The sequence below is a fragment of the Ursus arctos genome, unplaced genomic scaffold, assembly GCF_023065955.2.
Source record: "Ursus arctos isolate Adak ecotype North America unplaced genomic scaffold, UrsArc2.0 scaffold_36, whole genome shotgun sequence".
Taxonomy (NCBI): Eukaryota; Metazoa; Chordata; class Mammalia; order Carnivora; family Ursidae; genus Ursus; species Ursus arctos.
In genome coordinates, this window is record NW_026623050.1 from 7,864,269 (window position 1) to 7,883,587 (window position 19,319).

General features: G+C 62.0%; 2 protein-coding genes across 3 annotated transcripts in view; one reads left to right on the plus strand and one right to left on the minus strand.

Moving 5' to 3' along the window:
• Positions 1-34: 34 nt before the first annotated feature.
• Positions 35-13,711, plus strand: PLA2G4B (phospholipase A2 group IVB). 2 transcript variants are annotated; one of them, XM_026479952.4, is made up of 20 exons: positions 35-908; positions 2,362-2,434; positions 2,728-2,864; positions 2,989-3,120; positions 3,478-3,518; positions 3,709-3,751; positions 4,004-4,058; positions 4,383-4,513; positions 4,785-4,868; positions 5,134-5,171; positions 5,770-5,905; positions 6,531-6,667; positions 6,884-7,106; positions 7,232-7,349; positions 7,647-7,784; positions 7,989-8,093; positions 8,253-8,432; positions 8,780-8,946; positions 9,512-9,698; positions 9,783-13,711. In XM_026479952.4, the coding sequence occupies exons 1-20, from the start codon at positions 900-902 to the stop codon at positions 10,001-10,003; spliced, it is 2,355 nt and encodes a 784-aa protein (XP_026335737.4). In that variant the 5' UTR covers positions 35-899; the 3' UTR covers positions 10,004-13,711. The 2 variants fall into 2 exon arrangements, with proteins under 2 accessions (XP_026335737.4, XP_057162246.1); XM_057306263.1 differs by having other exon boundaries at positions 9,515-9,698.
• SPTBN5 (spectrin beta, non-erythrocytic 5) overlaps positions 10,895-19,319 on the minus strand; it is a 45,354-nt gene continuing 36,929 nt past the window's right edge. The window contains 18 exon segments of the mRNA XM_057306155.1: positions 10,895-10,982; positions 11,597-11,748; positions 11,935-12,028; positions 12,892-12,977; positions 13,122-13,213; positions 13,305-13,391; positions 13,845-13,916; positions 14,197-14,337; positions 14,674-14,778; positions 14,944-15,120; positions 15,336-15,525; positions 15,695-15,912; positions 16,142-16,297; positions 17,167-17,361; positions 17,642-17,846; positions 17,964-18,160; positions 18,572-18,784; positions 18,998-19,184. Of these exon segments, the coding sequence (XP_057162138.1) occupies positions 10,915-10,982; positions 11,597-11,748; positions 11,935-12,028; positions 12,892-12,977; positions 13,122-13,213; positions 13,305-13,391; positions 13,845-13,916; positions 14,197-14,337; positions 14,674-14,778; positions 14,944-15,120; positions 15,336-15,525; positions 15,695-15,912; positions 16,142-16,297; positions 17,167-17,361; positions 17,642-17,846; positions 17,964-18,160; positions 18,572-18,784; positions 18,998-19,184 (2,635 nt within the window). The 3' untranslated portion in view covers positions 10,895-10,914.

Genomic DNA, 19,319 nt, shown 5'->3' on the forward strand with positions numbered 1-19,319 from the left:
CTCAGGGTTACTCTGATTGCGGCTGAGGGCTGGGTCCAGACCTGAGCCCGAGGAGCTCTCTGCTGCCAAGATCCCTCTATCTGTGGCAGCCATCGCAGCCCCTCTCAGGGCAAGCGCACCTCGCCGACTCAGCCCGGAAAGCTGTGCCGAGCTTTGCTCTGGCCTTGTTTGCTGTCCTCCAGCTCCAGGGCAGCTAGTGGGGTCTGGGGCCCCGAGGGTCACCCCTGCTTCTCCCACAACAAGGACAGGCAGGAGGGGACAGAGACCCCTGCACCCGCCCAGACCTGCAAGATCCCCCTTCCCCGAATGCCACCCAGAGGCCTCATCATCCTGGCCACCCAGCTCCGAGGGTGGAGGCAGCTGTGGACGCAGCTTGGAGGGCTGGTTCGTGGAACAAACCACACCCCTGCCAGGTTGTGATGGATCTGGGCCATTCAGGTTGGCCAAGTGCTTCAGTCAGGACTGGGCATTCCTGTCCTACTGGCACCGGAGGTTGTGAAAGACCCTGCGACAGGGGACGAGACTCTTCTACTTGCTGCTGCCCCGGGCCCACTCCCTGCTTTCTGGGCGTCAGTGGCCCTTCTGGGTCCAGGCACGAGAGCAGGGCCGGGTGGGGTAGGTGTTGATGGTGACGGCTGGAGGGAATGGGTCTTCATGGGTGGTAGGCCCCTCTCACAGGGGTGTCTGGGTCTCCCTATAGGTTTAAGGTTCCTCATTTCCTCGGCAGGTGGCTTGTCCTGGAGTGGGTGTGAGGCTTGGGTGGAGTGGAGGCAGTTGGGAGGGACCGGGGAGGAGCTTGGGGCCAGCTGGTTCATCACTGGCTCTGGGTTAAAAAGCCAGCAGTCCTTGGTCCTGCATCTACCGCCTGCCATTCGTGGCTCTTGAGGACAGTCGGCCTCATGGCTCTGGTAAGACCTGCTAGGGCACCGGGCCCCCACTCTGGTCCTCGGTCCCTCTGGGGCCTGGTTAATGCTATTTCATATCTTTATTTTTTAAAGATTTGTTAATTTGAGAGAGGGTATGTGTGTGGGGCGGGGGGGGGGGGCAGAGGGAGAGAATCTCAAGCCAACTGCCCACTGAGCACAGAGCCTGACCTGTGGGGCCTGACACGCGTGGGCCTGTGGCTGGATCTCACCTGAGCTGAAATCGAGTCGGATGCTTAACCAACTGAGTCACCCAGGTGCCACCCCCCCCCCCCCCCAGTTAATGCTGTTTCTTAAGGGGAGCTGTGGGTGTCTCCAGGTGTAGCGAGGGGAGTTTGCCAGCATTGGGTCAGGGCTTCCTGCCCTAGAGATGGGCTCCAGACAGAGTCCTGGCCCCATGGATTTGGGCCCTGAGAACTCAGGCTCCTAGGAAGTGGCTGTTCCAGTGCTCCTGGCTCAGTTGCTTGGAGTGTGGGGGCCCCAGGGCAGACACTGACAGATGAATTTCCCCAGCTCTGCCCCTGGACTCCATCAGGACCCTTCTGAGGCAGGGTGGAGGCCGAAAGGATCAGTTGGTACGGGCTTCTCTGGCACACTTCCCATGGTTTAAATCCCCAGATCCATTTTTGTGGGTTTGGATGGACCTGCCTGGGGACCCTCTCTAGCCCGACCTCGTAGCACCTGGAGGACTTGAAAACCTGTGGGTGGTGTGAGCTGCTAAGTGCTGTTCCTACTCAAGCAGAGGGCCCATTTCCAGAAATGATTCCTGGCCAGGGGTGGAGAGGCTGTCTGAAAACCAAGTCTGTGCTCTTCACTCCTCCAAATAGAGGGTTTGCTTAACTGGAGCATGTCTCCGTGTAAGCTGCTCAACCAGGGCAGCAGCCCCAGCAAGGGGCCTGAGGCCAGGCTGGGTCTTAACATGCTCCTTCCCCTCTCTCTGTAGCCTTACATCCCCCAGGCCTCCTGCCACCCAAGACCAGCCTCAAGGCTGCTTAGCAAGGGTTAGCTGGGGATGTGGGGTGGAAAGACTGAAGGACACTATAGCAGGAACTGGAAGCAGGTAAGTGTGGGATTGACAGCGAGTCGAGCCAGCCTGGTCCACTCCCGGCCCTGGACCTCAGGCAAGTTCCTTGTGGGATTGGTCATAATAAGTAGTCCCTACACGTAGGGACTATGTGTGATTAAACAAATTAATGTACATAAAGCCCGTGGACCAGGGCCAGCCCAGAGTGTTGTGTAAGTCGGCAGGCATCACGGGGAGCTGCTGTAGCTGCCTTTCCGTTCAGGACTCTGATGGGTGGGGGGCAGCCATGTGGCTGGGCAGGGCTGGTACCTTTGGTTCAGGATTAGTCCTGGAGGGGTCTCCCTGCCCTCTTCTTTGACCTTTGACTCCTTTGGGCTCAGCAGCCTGCAGCAAGCCTGTCCTCTCCCTCTGCAGGCAAGGGTTCCTGGGACCTGCCTGCTCACTGTTCGTGTCCTGCAGGCCCATGGCCTGCCCTCGAAGGACCTAGGTGAGTGCTGGGCCCAAGGAGGACAGTGCCGTTGTAGCTGGGTTCAGAGTGGGACAAGGCCAGTGGGAAGAGTCTCCAGGGCTGGGCATGCAGGGGGTCTTAGGGTGCCAAGAGGCGGTGCTGGGTGGAATGTTGGGTGGCATCTCAGCCTCTGCTCCTCTTGTCTCCTGACCTAGCCCCATTCCGTGGGTCTCCAGGCTCCCAGGGCTGCTTGTGATGGAAGGTCATGGACTCTGGGCAGCTGGGCAGGGTAGGGCTCTTGGCCATCAGGCACTTGTTCCTCCTTCCCGCAGTGACCCCCTCTGACTGCTATGTGAGTCTGTGGCTGCCCACAGCCTCTAGCCACAGGCTCCAGACACGCATGGTCAAGAACAGCAGAAACCCCATTTGGAATCAGAGCTTTCGCTTTCGAATCCACAGCCAGCTTAAGGTGGGTCAGGGGTCAGCCCCTGCCCTGCCCCCTGTCCCTGCCAGCCCCCGGTCCATGCTCTGGCCCCACTCACCTTCCTACTCCACTCCTCCTTCCTGCGGCTCCTCACTCTCTTCCCTTCCAGAATGTCTTGCAGCTGCAAGTCTTTGACCAGGACCTTCTGACCAGTGATGACCCCGTGTTGTCAGTGCTATTTGACTTGGGGACTTTGCAGGCTGGGGACTTCCGCCGAGAGAGCTTCTCACTGAACCCTCAGGCAAGGCTGTGCACAGGGTAGCGGTGGGCCTTGCTTAGGGAGGGGAGATGCTCCGGAGGAGAGCTGGGCACATGGCCCTCTTCTCCAGTGAGTGGTCCAGGCTTCCCCAGCATTCCAGAGGCCGCGGTCAGCCAGGAGCTGCTGTCACTGAGGAACAGTCCCGTCTCCGACCCTCTTTCTTGGCCCGTAAGCCAAGAACAGCTTTCTAGGAGCCACCCAGAGAAGGTGGACAGAGCAACCTGGAGATGGACATTGGCTCTCCCCACCTTTGGGGCCCCAGGAGCCCTAGTTGGCATCTGCATTGAAATCTACACACACACTCCTCACCCTTTCTAACTTGCTTCTTTATTTCTCCAGGGTGAGGAGAGGCTAGAAGTTGAATTTCGGCTGCAGAGACTGTGAGTCAGGGGCAATGGGGTGATTCCTGGGTAGGAATGTTTCTTTTGGGGAAGGACAGAGCCCGGCACACCCAGAGCTGACACCCTTCCCTGGGAGACATTCAGTGATGGTGGGATGTCATGTCCTCCTCGAGGGGTGAGAACCTGGGAAGCTGGACTTGCACTGAGGGTCACTGGTGGCTCTTTCCAGAACAGACTGTGCTGAGCAGCTTGTCAGCAATGGCATCCTGGTGGTGAGTCCAGAACCCCTCCCTCATGCCCTCTTTCCTGGGCCTGAAGCTTGGGCCCCCATTGGGGATTTGGGGGTAGGGCTAAGTTGGGGGGCCCTGGGATTTCCGTTCTTCTAGAGGATACAACCTCAAGCAAATGTTTGGTGACTCAGGCCCAACGTAATAAAGTGCTAAGGACCAAAAGCAGGGTACTGGGAGGGTGGGGGCCTCTAACAGGGAGGGGTTTGAGTCTGAGGGACTTTCTTAATGACACAGGCCCGGGAGCTCTTCTGCTTGCACGTCCGACTGGAGGAGGCAGGGGACCGGAAGCGTAAGTCCCCACCTACTAGGATAGCCCCTAGCCCTCTGCCTCCCTTTTCTAGGGGCCCTGGAGGGACCTTACATTACCTGCCCTTAGCTCTCACGGGCAGCGGTAGAGGTTGGGGCAAATCCATGCTGGGGCTCCCCAGGACTTGAGCATGTCCCCTTAGTCCTCAGAGGGGCTGTGGTGGGGATTCCTCTCCCAGCCTGGGCCTGTGCCCGTCTTCGCAGTGGGGGTAGGGAAGTGCCCCTCAGGCCCCTCATGCAAGAAGCCTTGGGCCTCTGTGGGCCAAGATCTTATTCACAGCCTCTCTGCTCTGGTTCCTGTTTCCAGAGTCAGAGGGCAGAGTTCAGCTTGTGGTTCCTGGGTCCTGCGAGGGTCAACAGGAGGCCTCCGTGGGTGCTGGCCCCTTCTGCTTCCATTGCCCGGCCTGCTGGGAGCAGGAGCTGGGTATTCTTCTGCAGGTAGTGTGCTGCTCCCTCCTAAGAGGCAGGGCCTGCAGGGTCTTTCTCCCTCCTTCCGTCCCCACTTCCTCCTAGCTGCTCCCTCTGCTCTTGCTGAGCCCCATCACTCGCCCCATCCTTCTCTGGCAGAATCAGGCATCCTGGGAAAAGGGTGGGGTCGACGTTGGAGTCCTATCCCTCTTCCTGCTGTGTTGTCACTCCCCGGGGCAATGGGTGAGGTCTTTGCTGGAACCGAAGGGTCTTCTGAGGTCTTCTTTCATCCTCCCTGCAGGATGCCCCTCAAGAGCAACTGAAGGTGCCCCTGCGGGCCTTGCCCTCTGGCCAAGTGGTCAGGCTGGTCTTCCCTACATCCCAGGTACTTGGTCACCCAGAGGAAGAGTGGCAGAAGCGTGGGCCGGGCTTGGGCCCTAGGCCTTGCAGAGGTGGCTTGCTTGGGTAGGAGCTGCGGTCTTTGGGCAGAGGGGGTCCTCTGAGCAGCCCTGCCTTCAAGCCTCAGGCCTTGCCCCTGTGGAGATGGCCGGAGGCCCAAGGGAGCACGGGGGTCATCATAGGGTGTGGCTTGGGCCGGGATGAGAGGAACATGGTGGCCAACTTTTGTGAATGGTATTCATGGTTTCCAGGAGCCCCTGATGAGAGTGGAGCTGAGAAAAGAAGAAGGGTGAGAGCCTGGCCCCAGACAGGGCTGGGGGTGGGGGTGGGGGAGAAGCAGGCTGCCACCTGAGCTTGAGACAGAGGGGGCAAGGGAACTACCGGAGGAGAGAAATCGTGCTCCCTTTGGGTGGCAGCCATTGTGGGTGGACCTTAGCTAACGTTCATGAGACAAGAGGAGTCCCCCACCCTGGCCCTTCTTCACATGCCTGGGAGACTAGCTTCTCACCATGAAGAGGGGGAGCACTGTTTCTTGTCTCTTCTGGAGTCATTTTTGGGTGGGGGCGGGAACAAAACTCAGAGGGGGGAAGTAGATCCGTGGTGGTGTGACGCACCCACGGGCCTACGTGCAACCTGGGCGTTTTTAGGCACCAGCATTTCTAGTCCTGTGAATCCACTTTGTTGCATTCCCTGTGTTCCCTCCCACATGGTCCAGGTTCACCTTCTCCCCCCTCACATCCACACGCCTCACGCTTCAGTCCGGGCAGGGGTGAGGGGTGAGGAGAGGGGCAAGAGTTAGCAGTGCGTTTCTCAGGGGAGGCAGACCCAGCTTGCTTTTCTGTGATGAGGCCTGGAGCTGCCTCATAGTCCCTTCCACCCCCCTCCAGACCGAGGGAGCTGGCGGTGCGGCTGGGCTGTGGCCCCTGTGCGGAGGAGCAGGCCTTCCTGAGCAGGAGGAAGCAGGTGGTGGCCGGAGCCCTGAAGCAGGCCCTGCAGCTGGATGACGACCTGCGGGAAGACGAGGTCTGCGCGGGCTGCATTGGATCGGCTTGCTCGGGCGCAGAGCTGAATGATTGTTTCCTCGCCAGAGTAGAGCTGGGCCCTGGCTCCTGTCTGCCTGCCCCGCTCTGCTTCCCTCTCACGTGATGTTTTCAGGAGCCTGATGCCATCAGATGCAGGGCATCGCACGAGGCACCTGGAGCTTGTTAACTGCTCCCCCCCGGCCCCGCCCCAGCTAGCTTTCCTTCTCCTTGTTTGTTGATTCTCGGTCTGGTCCAGGTGTTGGGACTTGGGTCCCATCTGACTGATCAACAAGACGTGCAGGCTGAGGGCTGCCCGCTGGCCCGGGGGCAGCCCCTGGAGGTTCCGATCAGCCCGGGGCATCTCTTTCCAAGAGGGAAGGGGTGGCTGTATGGGAGACTTTTGAGGTGGCCGTGGGGCTTTTAGCAAGTGATCACCAGACTCCTTAGGGGCTAAGGGTGAGGAGATGTGGCCTGGAACTTGTCTATTTTTCCTGCAGTTCTTAAAACCAGACAAGCCCAACACTTGAGAGGCTACTTCTGATGAGATGCTCCTCCGCAGGCCTCACCAGAACCGGTTCCAAGCGCCCTGATCCGGTCTTGACTGGCCTGGCTGTTCTCTCTTCCAGATCCCCGTGGTAGCTGTCATGGCCACCGGCGGTGGGATCCGGGCGATGGTTTCCCTCTACGGACAGCTGGCCGGACTGAGGGAGCTGGGTCTCTTGGACTGCATCTCCTACATCACAGGGGCCTCGGGCTCCACCTGGTGAGCAGGCGGCAGGTTGAGGGCAGGAGTCCGGGGGTGGTGGTGGGAAGGCTCTTGTGGACCCCGTCGGTGCCTCTGACCCAGTTGGGAGAGCTGGGAGAAAGGCCGTGCCAGAGGGGAACCCGCTCAATGGCACTGTTGGAAGGTGCCTGCAAGCCTGTTGTCCTAGGATAGCCCACGGTGTGCTGTGACCCCCTGGGCTTTGGCTTTTCCCAGGGCTTTGGCCAACCTCTATGAGGACCCAGAATGGTCTCAGAAGGACCTGGCAGGGCCCACCGAGTCCCTGAAGACACAGGTGACCAAGAACAAGTTGGGCGTGCTCGCCCCCAGCCAGCTGCAGCGGTACCGGCAGGAGCTGGCCGAGCGTGCCCGCCTGGGCCACCCGACCTGCTTCACCAACCTGTGGGCCCTCATCAGCGAGGCACTGCTGCACGATGAGGTGCGGGGAGGGGTGTGGCCAGGGCATGGTGTGAAGATGGGGAGTGGCCCTCGGCAGCAGGGGTGGGAATGGTCTCAGGCACCAGAAAGCCACAGCTCCGGGTCCAAATCCTTTCCTTCCACCAGCCCCATGACCACACACTCTCAGACCAGCGGGAGGCCCTGAGTCGTGGCCAGAACCCTCTGCCCATCTACTGTGCCCTTAACACCAAGGAGAAGAACCTGACCACCTTTGAGTTTGGTGGTGAGCAGCCCTGGACCTGAGAGCTGTGCTCTCGTGGCTGGCAGGGTGAGGGGGAGCTGGGCCTCTGTGTGGAGATGGGTGGTACACCCACCCCCCTTCGGGGCCAGGTCCCACGCTTGCCAGAGACTCTCTCATCCTGCCAGAGTCACTCAGGCTTTGGGAGGGGTTAGGTCCATGCTCAGGGTGCCTGCAACCAGCCTGAGCCTCTGGGTCACCAGCTGCCTTGATGTGAAGCCTGTGGTGATGACGGTCCTGGGGTTCTGAACCCCACAGTGAAACTGTGCGGTCTTCTCACAGAGTGGTGCGAGTTCTCCCCCTATGAGGTCGGCTTTCCCAAATACGGGGCCTTCATCCCCTCTGAACTCTTCGGCTCTGAGTTCTTCATGGGGCGCCTGACCAAGCGGCTTCCTGAGTCCCGAATCTGCTTCCTTGAAGGTGAGGGGGGGGGGTACCTGGAAGGTTAGGGAAGTGGGGGGTAGTGGGGAGAATGGGCCTGGGGAAGATGGCAGGCCTCTACCTCTTGGTTCAGTCACGGGGACGTTTCCTGGTCTAGGAGCTGTGGGGAAGGATCAGGTTGTGATGGGATGGGGGACTCTCCCCTTCGTGTCCCCTCTGTTCCCCTCATGTTCCTTGTCTCAGGTATCTGGAGCAACCTGTATGCAGCCAACCTCCAGGACAGCTTATACTGGGCCTCAGAGCCCAGCCAGTTCTGGGACCGCTGGGCACAGGATCAGGCCAACCTGGGTAGGTGCCCGGGCTCCTTGTAAGGAGCTGGAGAGGCAGCCACTGGCATTCCTGGGGCATGGTGGGGTGGCCTTTGGGAGTCCACAGAAGCTGGGGTAAAAGTTCAGGGGTCCCCATTTCCTAAAAGATGCTCCACTTTCCCCTTTCTTGACTGTGCAGAGAAGGAGCAGGTCCCACTTCTGAAGACAGAAGAGCCTCCCACGGGCACCGGCAGGATTGCTGAGTTTTTCACTGACCTTCTGACACGGCGCCCACTGGCCCAGGCCACCCACAATTTCCTGCGGGGCCTCCATTTCCACAAGGACTATTTCCATCATCCTTACTTTTCCGCCTGGAAAGGTATCTTTTCTCTCCCTAGTCCCAGCTCTCCAAGGTCTGCCTATGGCCACCTGAGCCTTATGTCCCTGGTTCAGACACCCCCTACCCTCCAACCCCTGGGCCCCGAGCTCCTTTAAGCTTAGTTCACTGGGCTGCCTAGACCGGCAACCCCTTGTCCAGGTTTGTGGATCAGGGCCCATCTGTGGGGACTTGGGAAGTGGCAGGGCTACTTTGGCAGGAGAGATCAGGGACCAGAGGGCAGAACTGGCTTCTACCAGTAGCAAGGAGTTAGCGTTAGGCTAGAGGGGTCTGGTGCCCTCAGCACCAATGACAGCTGCTTTTCCATCCCATCCCCCTAACCTTTCCAGCCACCAAACTGGATGGGCTCCCCAACCAGCTGACACCTGCGGAGCCCCACCTTTGTCTGCTGGATGTTGGCTACCTTATCAACACCAGCTTCCCGCCCCTCCTGCGGCCCACGCGGGATGTGGACCTCGTCCTGTCGCTGGATTACAACCTCGAAGGAGCCTTTCAGGTGGGCTGGGGGGCAGGCTTGGGAGGCAGTGGTGACCCCAGGCCTGGCCTGACATCCTGGCTCCTGCCTCCAGGGACCTCGATCTTGAGTCCGGTTTCTGGTCCGGGTTTCCTTAGGGCCTGAGATAGGGACACCATGCTGTCCTCTGAATTGTGGAACCTATGAATTTACCACCAGGCGAACAGACTCTGCACAGGAAGTTAGAGTGACAGGGAGAGGTTTTTAAGTGTATTTTACATTTGCGGCCCCTGCCCCCCTCCCCCGTTTGGTCCTGGACCTCTGGAACCCTGTGCTGTGAGTTTTTGTGTTGGTCCAGTGGAGCGTCTTGCAGAACCCGGGAGTCGTTAGCAGCCCCTCGCAGCAGAGCTCAGGAGCTGCCGCAGGGAGGCTGTCAGGGTGGGAGCACTCTCCTAAGTCTGGTCTGACCCTGTGGTTCTGCTCGGGTTGGATTTGGCATCGGGCCACTGAGTCCCAGGTGCCTCAGCTGACCTCCGCGTTCAGTTGGCCCAGTGCTGGAGACACCGAGGAGCCCCGGGCTCTGACGCCCCTTCTTCCTGCCGTGCAGCAGCTGCAGCTCCTGGGCCGGCTGTGCCAGGAGCAGGGCATCCCTTTCCCGCCCATCTCACCCAGCCCTGAGGAGCAGCGCCAGCCTCGTGAGTGCCACTTGTTTCTGGACCCAGACTGCCCCGACGCCCCCGCTGTGCTGCACTTCCCTCTGGTCGATGACTCCTTCCGGCACTACTCGGCCCCTGGTGAGCCCTTGTCCGACCCCCTCCAGCCTTCCTGCCTCTCCCCCCAGGAGCCCCAGCCCTGCCCAGCTCCATTCTCTCCACCAGGCCTCCCGCGGACCCCTGAGGAGGAGGAGGCCGGGGAGGTGAATCTGTCCTCCTCCGACTCCCCCTACCACTACTCGAAGCTGACCTACAGCCCGGAAGACACGGACAAGCTGCTCCGCCTGACCCATTACAACATCTGCAACAACCGGGAGCGGCTGCTGGAGGCCCTGCGGGGCGCCGTGCAGCGGAGGCGGCAGCGCCGGCGGCACCAACCCCAGTGAGGGCGCGGGGGGGGGCAGCCCGGGCCCCCCTCCCCTCCCACCCGTCAGGACTCCCACCCAGAAGACCCAGGTGGGCGGGGAGCGTTGGGGCAGACACTGCTCCCCACGTGTGCTGGAGCCGCTGGGGCCTGGAGGCCTAGCCGTGGCCACCTCACCCTCTGCGGGGCTTCGCCAGGGTATGTGCCCACCACCCCCCTGACGGGGCCACCAGCAACCCTGCCACAGACACATGCGGGGAGCCTGAGGGTGTTAAAAGGGCTGGGCCGTGTCTCCTCAGGCCGCAGATAGATAGCCCCCTCTTCAAGCAAGGAGAACATTCAGGGGTTCTTTGGTTGCCCAAGGTCGATGTGGGGGACAACGGCTTGAGCCCAAAGCAGTATTGACCCTATTTGCATGAGCGCTCGAAGCCCTGGGGCCGTTTCCCCTTGCTACCTTGAGTAAGTAACTGTACAGAGTGAACTAACAGAGCGGTTTATGTATCAGAGGCGCATATAAATGTGAGGTGGGAACAGGCGATCTGTCATTGCTGCCAAGAAAGGACGGGTCATTCTGGCGTCCGCCCGGACTACCGCTGAAGAGCAGGCCATGTCTACCCGGCGGGGGCTACCCTTTCCAAGCAGGGTGAGGCCAGTTTGGCCGCGGGGGCTCTGCTGCTGGAACCCTGGCCTTGCGCAGGTGAGGGGACTCACAGGCAGTGGCAGCCAGCACCCCTGTCCTCCTCCCCCAGTCAGATGGCTGCTTCCTGTCCCACAGTAGGGGTGGCCACACCTGGGATCAGAGCTAGGATCAGAGGAGCCACAGGGACGCGAGTGAATGGCCTACTGCAGCAAGTGGTGATCTTTGAGGGCTGCCTGTCACCAAGGAACCATCTAGTCCAGACGGGCCTGGTAGCAGAGTCTCGTGCTGGTCCCCTAGAGGTTGTCCTGGTTTGTAGCCCTGACGTTTGCTGCCACCTCAGGGTTTGCTTCAGGGTCCAGACCTGTTGGAACAGGGAGGCAGAGTGAACTTAGGGCCGGGCCTCCCTTAGAACATTCTACCTCTTAATCCTGCTGTGGGAGGTGGATACCAAGAGCTGACAGCTGCAGGACTGACCCTAGTGTGCGGAGGGTGGATGGGAGAGAACGGGTTCTTGTGACCCAACTCCCCCTGTCTGCTCTGGCCTACTGATGCCTGGGCCCTGCTCGGGGCATGTGGCTAGTGTCACAGCAGGAAAAAATGGCAGCCCTGGGATCCTTAGAAGCCACCATCCAGGCCAAGGCCTATTCATTCAGCACCTTGTCTGAATCCTGAAGCGGAGCCTGTGGGCCCTGTGGGAGTGGGCTTGCCTACTGCCAGAGACCGCAGCCATGGCAGCCCTCTGGTGTGCTGGGAGTGCTCCTCTGGGCTGACACGGGGTGTCTGTCTCTGTGAGACTGGGGCGGGGGGGGCTGATTTCTGCCCGGCTCTAGGACAGTAAGGCTCCCCTTGCCCATTGGAGCAGGAGAGGCGGCCGAGTGCAGGCCAGATAGGGCTGGCCGGCAACCTGTCTTCTGTCTTGGACAGGAAGAGGAGGCCAAGAAATGAGTGATGTGTGGACGCCGGGGATGTCCTTACCTTGGGTCTGGCCTGGGCAGGAAAGGCAGTGGGAGCCGCAGGCAGGTGCCTGGGCCGGGCCTGCAGCCTGTAGGAACTCCAGGAGTTGCGGCTGGCTGTCGGCACTCACGGGCATCTCCCTCAGTGTGGAGGTCAGGGGACAGCCATGGAATCTGTGGGGAGAGGGAACCAGAGGTTTGTACCTGATGGGGTGGGTGTTAGGATTTTCTCAAATATGGGGGTTACCCTACACCCTAGCAGCTTAGGTCTGAGCCTCCAGAGCTCGGGCTTAAGAGGGCAGCAGCTGTGCCAGTCCCGGGGCTCAGGCCCCCGCCCGCCCGCATAGCCAGGTGCCCTACCTGAGCGGGGCCGCGGCGCTGGGCCCTCTCTCAGCCGTGTGCTCAGCTGGGAAGCCCGCGGGTCTGGCTGGGAGCTCCAGGCTCAGACTGCAGGCTGCAGAGCAAAGCGAGAACAGGGGTCAGCCCTGACGCCGGTGCCAGGCCCTCTGCGGACTGCAGCCTCCCTCCATGTTCGTGTCTCCCCCACATTCATATGGCCAGCTGGGGGTGGTATGGGGAGGTGATTAGGCGACGAGGGTGGAGCCCTTACAAAACAGATCCCAGAGAGCACCCTGGCCCGTTCCACCAAGCGGGGGCACAGTGAGAGGGCACTGCTCCCAGCCCAGAGGGCGACTTACCAGACCCCCAGTCTGGTGGCATCTTGATGTCGGACTTCCCGGTCTCCAGAGCTGTGAGAAATAAATGGTTCTGGTCTGTAACCTACTCAGTCTGTTCTTGTTCAAAGCAGCCCAGACAGGCAGGTGCCCGCTGCAGGAAGCCGTGTAGCAGCCTGAGAACATGACCTGAACACACTGTCTCCGGGTGGAGCCGGACCACACTGACAGAGATTTCTGGGGCAGGGGTGTTTTCCAGGCATCCCTGATAGAACTGGGTTTGGCCACTGTCCACCAGCTACCCCAAGGACAGTGCATTCGGAGCTTTTTGAGGACTGGAAGGTTAGAGAAGGTCCCAGGGTCACAGAACAAAGCCTAGGAGCACGCAGGCGAGCCAGAGAGGCAAAGGGTGTGGAACAAGGCTCGGCGGCGGCCAGGGGCAGGCCCGGCCCTCCCTCTGGTACTAATTAGCTCTGTGATCTTCGGCAAGTGGTTTACCCTTTCTGGACCTTACATTCTCGCAGAAGACGCCAAGTCCCACTTACCTCTGAGGCTCGAGAGGTAGATGAGGAGGCGTGAAACGGCAGCTGGGGGCCCAGGGATCAGGAACCCAAGTCCCTCCCCAGGTTCCCCCGGGGCTTACCGGCTGTGCTGCTCAGGGCTGGATGCCGGCTCTCAGCCCGCCCCTCCGCTGGGGCTGCGCGCACGGTCTCCACCGCGCCGCTCAGCCTGCCACCCAGAGAGCCATGGGTCAAAACGTCGCCTCCCCTATGGGGGACCCCTGCCTCCAGCCCCTTAGCTGCTCTTGGGAGGCCGTGCCTGTTGGGTCGGTATGTCCTGGGCCCGTTGGCTCTCTCCCTACCTGGCCCTCACCTTAAGGAGAAAGCGTGTTTCCTGCCATGCTGGTGCCCCGGGCTCTCACACTGGGCTCTTCTGACGTCAAGGGTGGCCACTGGGGCCATATTCTGAGAAGAGAGGAGAGGGCTCACCATGGCCATGTCCGTTCTTCCCCGTGGGCCTGTCCTCTGCCCCCCCCCATATCGCACTGCCCAGTACCTCTGCTGCTGTCCTCTTGTCCCGGAAGAGGCTCAGGGAGCTGCCTCCCAAGGTCCCGTGGCAGCCATCCCAGGGGCTGGAGCAGGGCTGCAGAGAGAAGGCAGGGAGGCTGCACCAGCTGGGCGTGGAGGGGAGGCTGCAGCCCGGCCTTGTGATGACCTGTGTGTCTCCGGGGGCTCCCAGGCCAAGTCCTGGACGGGCCCAAGGAGTCCACGGGGAAGAGAGAGCCAGGGAATGATGTGCCGGGAAACCAGGAAGAGGAGGAAGAGGGCCCCACCTGGGTGGGGGCCGCAGCTGTGAGATAGCTTAAGAATGAAGCTGTCCTGGGGCGCCCGGCGGGCTCAGTAGTGTGTGACTCTCCATCTCGGGGTTGTGAGTTTGAGCCCCATGCTGGGTGTAGAGATTACTTAAATAATAAAAAAGAATGAAACTGTCTTGAGTGTTATCCACCATAACGTCAGGATGCCGGGCCCTGGTGCCCCTCTGAGCCCAAGCGCCTCTATGGAGGGGGGCTGACTGGAGAAGGACCCTCCTACTTACCCGGCTCCCTGTGGGCAGGAGCTGCTGCTGGAGCTCCAAGAATCCCTCCGTGGTGGGGGCACCCTTTGCATCCTGAAAGGGCAAGATGGGGCCCAGGAAACATCCAGCAACAGAGGACAGGCCCCCTCTGAAAGGTGGGGCAGGAATCTACGCCTCTTGACCACTTCATTCCTGAGGACTCTCGGCTCCTATGCCCAGTGCCACCCCCCTCCGGCCCCTGGCAGGCCTCAGCGCTGGCTCCAGGGTCTGGGCTTTACCCCCCCGAGGCCCCAGCCCCACCGGGCTCCTGCTGCCTGGCTGCACGCCCCAGGGAGACAGTAGTGGCGGAGGGTATGTGCGGCCCGACGGGGACACCTGGCTGCAGGTCCCTTGTCTCAGCCAGCTGTACTCCCGGCCACCTGCTTCCAAAGGGCCTCTGCTGGAGGGGGGTGAGCCTGCGGCCAGCACTCCCAGATTTCAGCCCTGGCCCCTGCTGTGGCAAATTCTGCTCCACCTTGGAGAAGGGAGTGAGGGGAGTAATGTGAGCCAGGTCAGGGCTCCATGCCCCAGCCTCTCCTTCCGGAATCCCTTCACCCTAGAGAGAATCCCTGTCTCCTCGTGGCTCTTCATCTGTCTCTGCTTCAGCTTGCTAAGAGACTCCCCTGTCATCCTAGTCCACGGTGGGGCTCCAGCCTACCTGGATGAGGGGGGTGACGAGGCCCTGCAGCTGGCCAGGCAAAGAACAGGGTTTTCCCAGGGGCTCAGATGTGGGCTCAGTTCTCAGGCTGCTCCCACCCCCAGCCCCCAGGCCTCTAGCTGCTTGGTGAACCCTCGCCCAGCCTCCGCTCACCCCTGCCTTCCTCTGCAGTTGGGCAAACTTCTCTTCCTGGGCTGCCAGCAACCTCTCTAAGTCCTGGTGTCTGCAGAGCAGCCACTCCACGTCGGACACACTGTCCTGGGGAGAGCCAAGCCAAGCCAGGGTGAGGCCCAGCTCTTAGGGGTGCTGAGAGCTTCCCCTCGCAGTCCACAACCCCGTTTAGCGCGTCAGGGAGCAGAGGAACAGCAGACCCTTGGCCACAGCTGCCAGTGGATGCAGCTGCCAGGCAGGGCCTGGGCTCACCCCACAGTTGGGGTCCAGCAGTAGACCCTCCCGGGAGGCCAGCCAGGCCTCGGCCCGGTCCAGCTGCTGCCGCAGCTTCTGCAGGCCCCAGTTCCCCTCGCAGCGCTCCTGGCGGAGGGTGCAGGCCTCGGTGAGTGCCCGCAGCTGCCCTTCTAGCTCCTGCAGACACCCTGTCACCTGGTAGGAGGGGGTGCAGAGGGTCAGACACTCGAGCAGAAGCACTGAGGCAGGGCAGGGCTGGGGTGCCCAGCAGAGGGGTCCGGGCAAGGCCCAGACCCTCCCCTTCCCTGCCTCTCTCTCTGCTTCCTGCCTGCCTTCTCCTGAGGGTTTCTGTTTCAGCTAGGGGTTCCGAGGCCTTGGGAAGTTGGGCTCCATCCCCGTTGGGCTCGTACCTCCGGGGACATGAAGTGGCCGCTGTCAGCCAGCTGCTGCCCTTCCTGCTGCAGCTCCCGGGCGCGAAGGCAACGCTCCTCGATTTCTCGCCCCAGCTCTGCATGCTGCGCCAGGAGCCGCTCGGCCCCCACCACGTCCGCGGCCAGCTCCTCGGAAGAAGCCAGAGCCCGCGTCTCCTGAGCCCACGCTCTGGTTGGGTGGGGGAGGAGACGAAGCTGCCGTCAGGGCTGGGAGAGCAGCCTCAGGAGGCAGGGCATGCGGCGTGCCCGGGGAAGGGGAGGCCGGCTCCCCGAGGAGCTGGGTGACCCCCACCCCACAGGGCCAAGCGGAGCCAACATCAGGGCGGGATGCCACCTACAGCAGTTCCCGACAGCGGCCGAGGAAGGCATGGCCCTGGGCAGCCTGCTCCAGCTGCCGGCCCCGCTCCTGGGCCTTCACTTCCAGGGCGGCCCAGGCCTCCTCCACCTTGGCCAGCTGCTCGCACAGGCCCTCCCGAGCCACAGGGTGTAGCCGGCCCAGTCGGCAGGCCTCCGTGCGCACCCGGGCCACCTCCTTCTCCACTGCTGCCAGGTCCCTCTGCCACCAGAATTCCCGGTCAGGCCTCTCCCCAGGCGACCTGCTGCATGCCCCTCATTCGGGGAGCATCCGGTCTTCTCTGGGGGGTCCTGTTTCCCAGAATTTCCCAAGCCAACTCCACTCTGTTCTGTAGCCTGGGCGGCACTCCCCGGCTGGGAGGGCCTTCCTGTCTCCCCTCTGGGGGGCCCGACCCCCCAGCTGCAGGGAGACCGCGGGCGTGGGCCCTCACCTCCAGGCGCCTGTGCTGTTGCTGCAAGGTCTGCACTGACGACGGGCTGTGGTCACAGATGTCTCTCACCACCAGGGCGGCCTTCTCCTGCATCCAGCCCTGGAGCTCAGCTGCTGCCTGCTCAAAGCCTCGCACCTCCCGGGCTGTGGCCAGGCTCTGGGAGAGAGAGGAGGGGCTGCTCTGGGTTGAGCTCATTCCTAGGGTCCTTGCTCTCTGGAGACAGGGCCTCGTGGGCCGTCTCCTTTTACATAACGAGGACCAGGGGGCTCAGTGACTCGTTCATGACCACCAGGTACAGAGAATGTCCTAGATGTGGCAGGTGCTCTATGTGTGATGTTACTGATAAGGGGTAGGGCCTTGGCGGGGGCGTTCTGTGAGGATAGGGGCTTTGGTGTACAGATCACAAGAAAGGCAGAAATGCAGGCTCTGAGGCAGCAAGGGATGGGTCCACATGAGGGAGGAGCTTGGTTTCTGGGAGGACCAATTAGGAGGGGAGAGTCAGCCCAGGAGGCTGTCCAGGCTGCTTTTATAGAAACCAGCAGCTACGGCCGAGAACCCAGGACAGAGAGCAACACGGAGCCCATCCGCCGCACAGGGAGGTTCGAGGAGTGAGGGGGCGCAGCGAAGGAGCCAGTTAAGTGCCTGTGGTTGAGGAGAGATCGACATGGTGTGTTATCTGCAAACCTGAGGCCTGTATTTAGGGGAGGCTTCAAGGGTTGGGAAGCTGGCCAGACCTGCTTTCTGTCTCTCCCTGGAGGTGTGAACTGTACCAGCAGGAAAGCAAACTGGTGGAGAGAGCTGGGGTGGAGTGGGGGTGCAAGGTTTCAAGACTCCCCAACTGCTTAGTACTGGGAATCAGAGGCAGCCACCTCCCTCCGTGCACACACGTGCACGCACACACACATACATACACCCACACACACTTGCAGGCTTCCCCCTGGTGGGTCCGCTTGTCCCTGACTCAGGCAGAAGGCGTAAATGTTCCTGCCCCTTGGCTGCGCCTGGCCTGGCCTGGGTGCACTTACCTGGGTGCGGGCTTTTATTGCCCTGTCCAGCCTCCCCCAAGCGGCCTCGATGCGACTCCTCTGGGCTTGAATCTGGGGAGCGCACCTGGGTGCTGTCCGTTCCAGGGAGCCTGCCAGCTCCCTCAGCGCCTGCACCTTGGCCTGTCCCAGGCTCTGAACTTCCCTTCTGAAAGCATCAAACTTCTCTTCCAGCATCTGCGAGGACAGAGCGCCGGGGAGGGTCACTCTGGGGTGGTGTCCAGCCGCTCTTGCAGCTCGCAGAGGGCCGGGCAGTATCTGACAGTCCCCTCATCGGTACTGGACAAGGCAGGAGCTGATGTCCCTCGGCTCTGACTCTAGCACCAGAAGGATCTGCCCCGAGCCCACATGCTTCCCTTCAGCTCATGCCCTCGCCTCCCCGCCCAAAGCCACACTTCCCCTTGTCCTGGCTCAGCCTCAGTCCACTCTGCCCCAGGTTCGCTCAGGGGAGACTCACCTCCACGGCCTCCAGGTCCTGCCCGTGGTCCTGGGACTCAGCAGTGGCCACCTTGCTGGCCAGCCAGGTTTCGAGGAGCAGGGCCTCCCGTTCCAACTGGTGCAACTTCAGCTGTTCCCGCAAGCCTTGCCCCCTGCCTTCCGCCCTCTGCAGCAGCCCTGAATGCGCCTCCCTCACTGCCCGCAGCCGGGCCAGCACCCTGGTGCTGTGGCAAGAAGGGCAACCCCGCTGAAGCCCTCCTCCTCTAGGCCGGGATGGCCTCGTGCGCCTCTGCAGGAGAGCCCTCCCCGCGCCTCCCTGCGTGGGCCTGGCTCCCACAGACCTTTCTGGGTTCTGCCTGCTCTCGAGGACGGCTGCTGTCTGCTGCAGCCTCTCAATTCGCGTGCGGAACGCCTCTAGGTCTCTCCTGGTGGCCTCCAGCCGCCGCAGAAAGGTGCGGGTGGCCTCGGCACTCTGGCCCTCGTCCTCGATGTCCAGGGCACAGCCCCGTTCTTCCAGCCAGGATTCTGCCTCCAGGAGCTGCGGTGGCAGAGAGGAGAGGCTTCCCTGGGTGACGGCCTCTAGGGCTCCCAGCCTGGAGTGCACGGCCTCGAGGTCTGGAGGGCGGCACCCTGCCGGCCCGGAGCTTTGACGCCCCCTGTGCCTGGCCCTCAGCGCTAAAGATTCTGATTTGCTCTGGAATGGAACGTGAGTATCCGCATTTCTTAAAGGTTCCAGGTCCTTCTGATGGAACGCAATGACTGAGAACCACCGGTTCAGAAGAAACGGCAAAACAAAATAACACCGAAGCGAGGGAGGGGCCCGTGCTCTGGGTAACTTGCAGAAGGAAGAGCTCGGGGGCAGAAGACACACGGAGAGCCGGGAGCCCCACATTCACCGGGTTTCGGCACGCCCTGCACCCCGCCCCCCGGCCCCGTGCCAGCGCCTCACCTCGGTCAGGAACTGCTGGGCCTCCCCGGCCTGCTGCAGCTGCAGCCGCCTCCGCGTGGCCTCCGCCCGCAGGCAGCCCACGGCGCTCTCCAGCTGCTGCACCCGCGCGGCCACCCCGCCGGCCGCCAGGTGCCCGGCCTGCGCCAGCTGGCGTCCCGCGGCCACCACGGCCTGGGTCAGAGCCTCGCGGCTGCTCATATCGCACTCCAGGTTCTGTGGAGGCGGTGGCAGACTCTCCTCAGGGGACCCCAGAGTCGTGGCAGAAGCCTTACAGTCCCACGGATTTGCCCCCGAGGACTTCCCTGTCTTTATGGCCAACAAAGAACCCAGGGAGCCCCCGAAGCCCCCCCGAGGCACAGAGCTCCCAGCACCACTGGCTGACCGAGCCTTGTGCTCCATCTGAGTTGCGGGGTGGGGGGCCCACACCTGGTGCTTCTCCTGCAGGTGTCGCACGGCGCTCAGGCTCTGCCCGCAGTCCTGGCTGGTGGCCAGAGGCAGCTTCTCCTGCACCCAGGCCATCTCTTCCTCAACATCCCTGAAGAACTCCAGGAGGTGGCTCCGGGCCTGCAGGGCTGCTCTGCGCTCCTGCAGGGGCTCCCGCAGGCTCTCAAACCTGCGGCAGTGGGGGTGGGGACAGGGCAGGCAGGGACCGTGGCCGCCAGTGCTGGGGCCAGATGGTGAGCCAGAGCCCCCCCCACGCCGTGCCCCTCACCGTGCGGGTAGGGGGCAGCCCCGAGGAGACCCACTG

Bases quoted from the DNA above. Each gene is read 5' to 3' on its own strand.
- PLA2G4B (XM_026479952.4), top strand. The intron at 4,514-4,784 runs GTAGTGTGCTGC...TCCTCCCTGCAG, and splicing joins AGCTGGGTATTCTTCTGCAG to GATGCCCCTCAAGAGCAACT. The intron at 6,668-6,883 runs GTGAGCAGGCGG...GGCTTTTCCCAG, and splicing joins GGGGCCTCGGGCTCCACCTG to GGCTTTGGCCAACCTCTATG.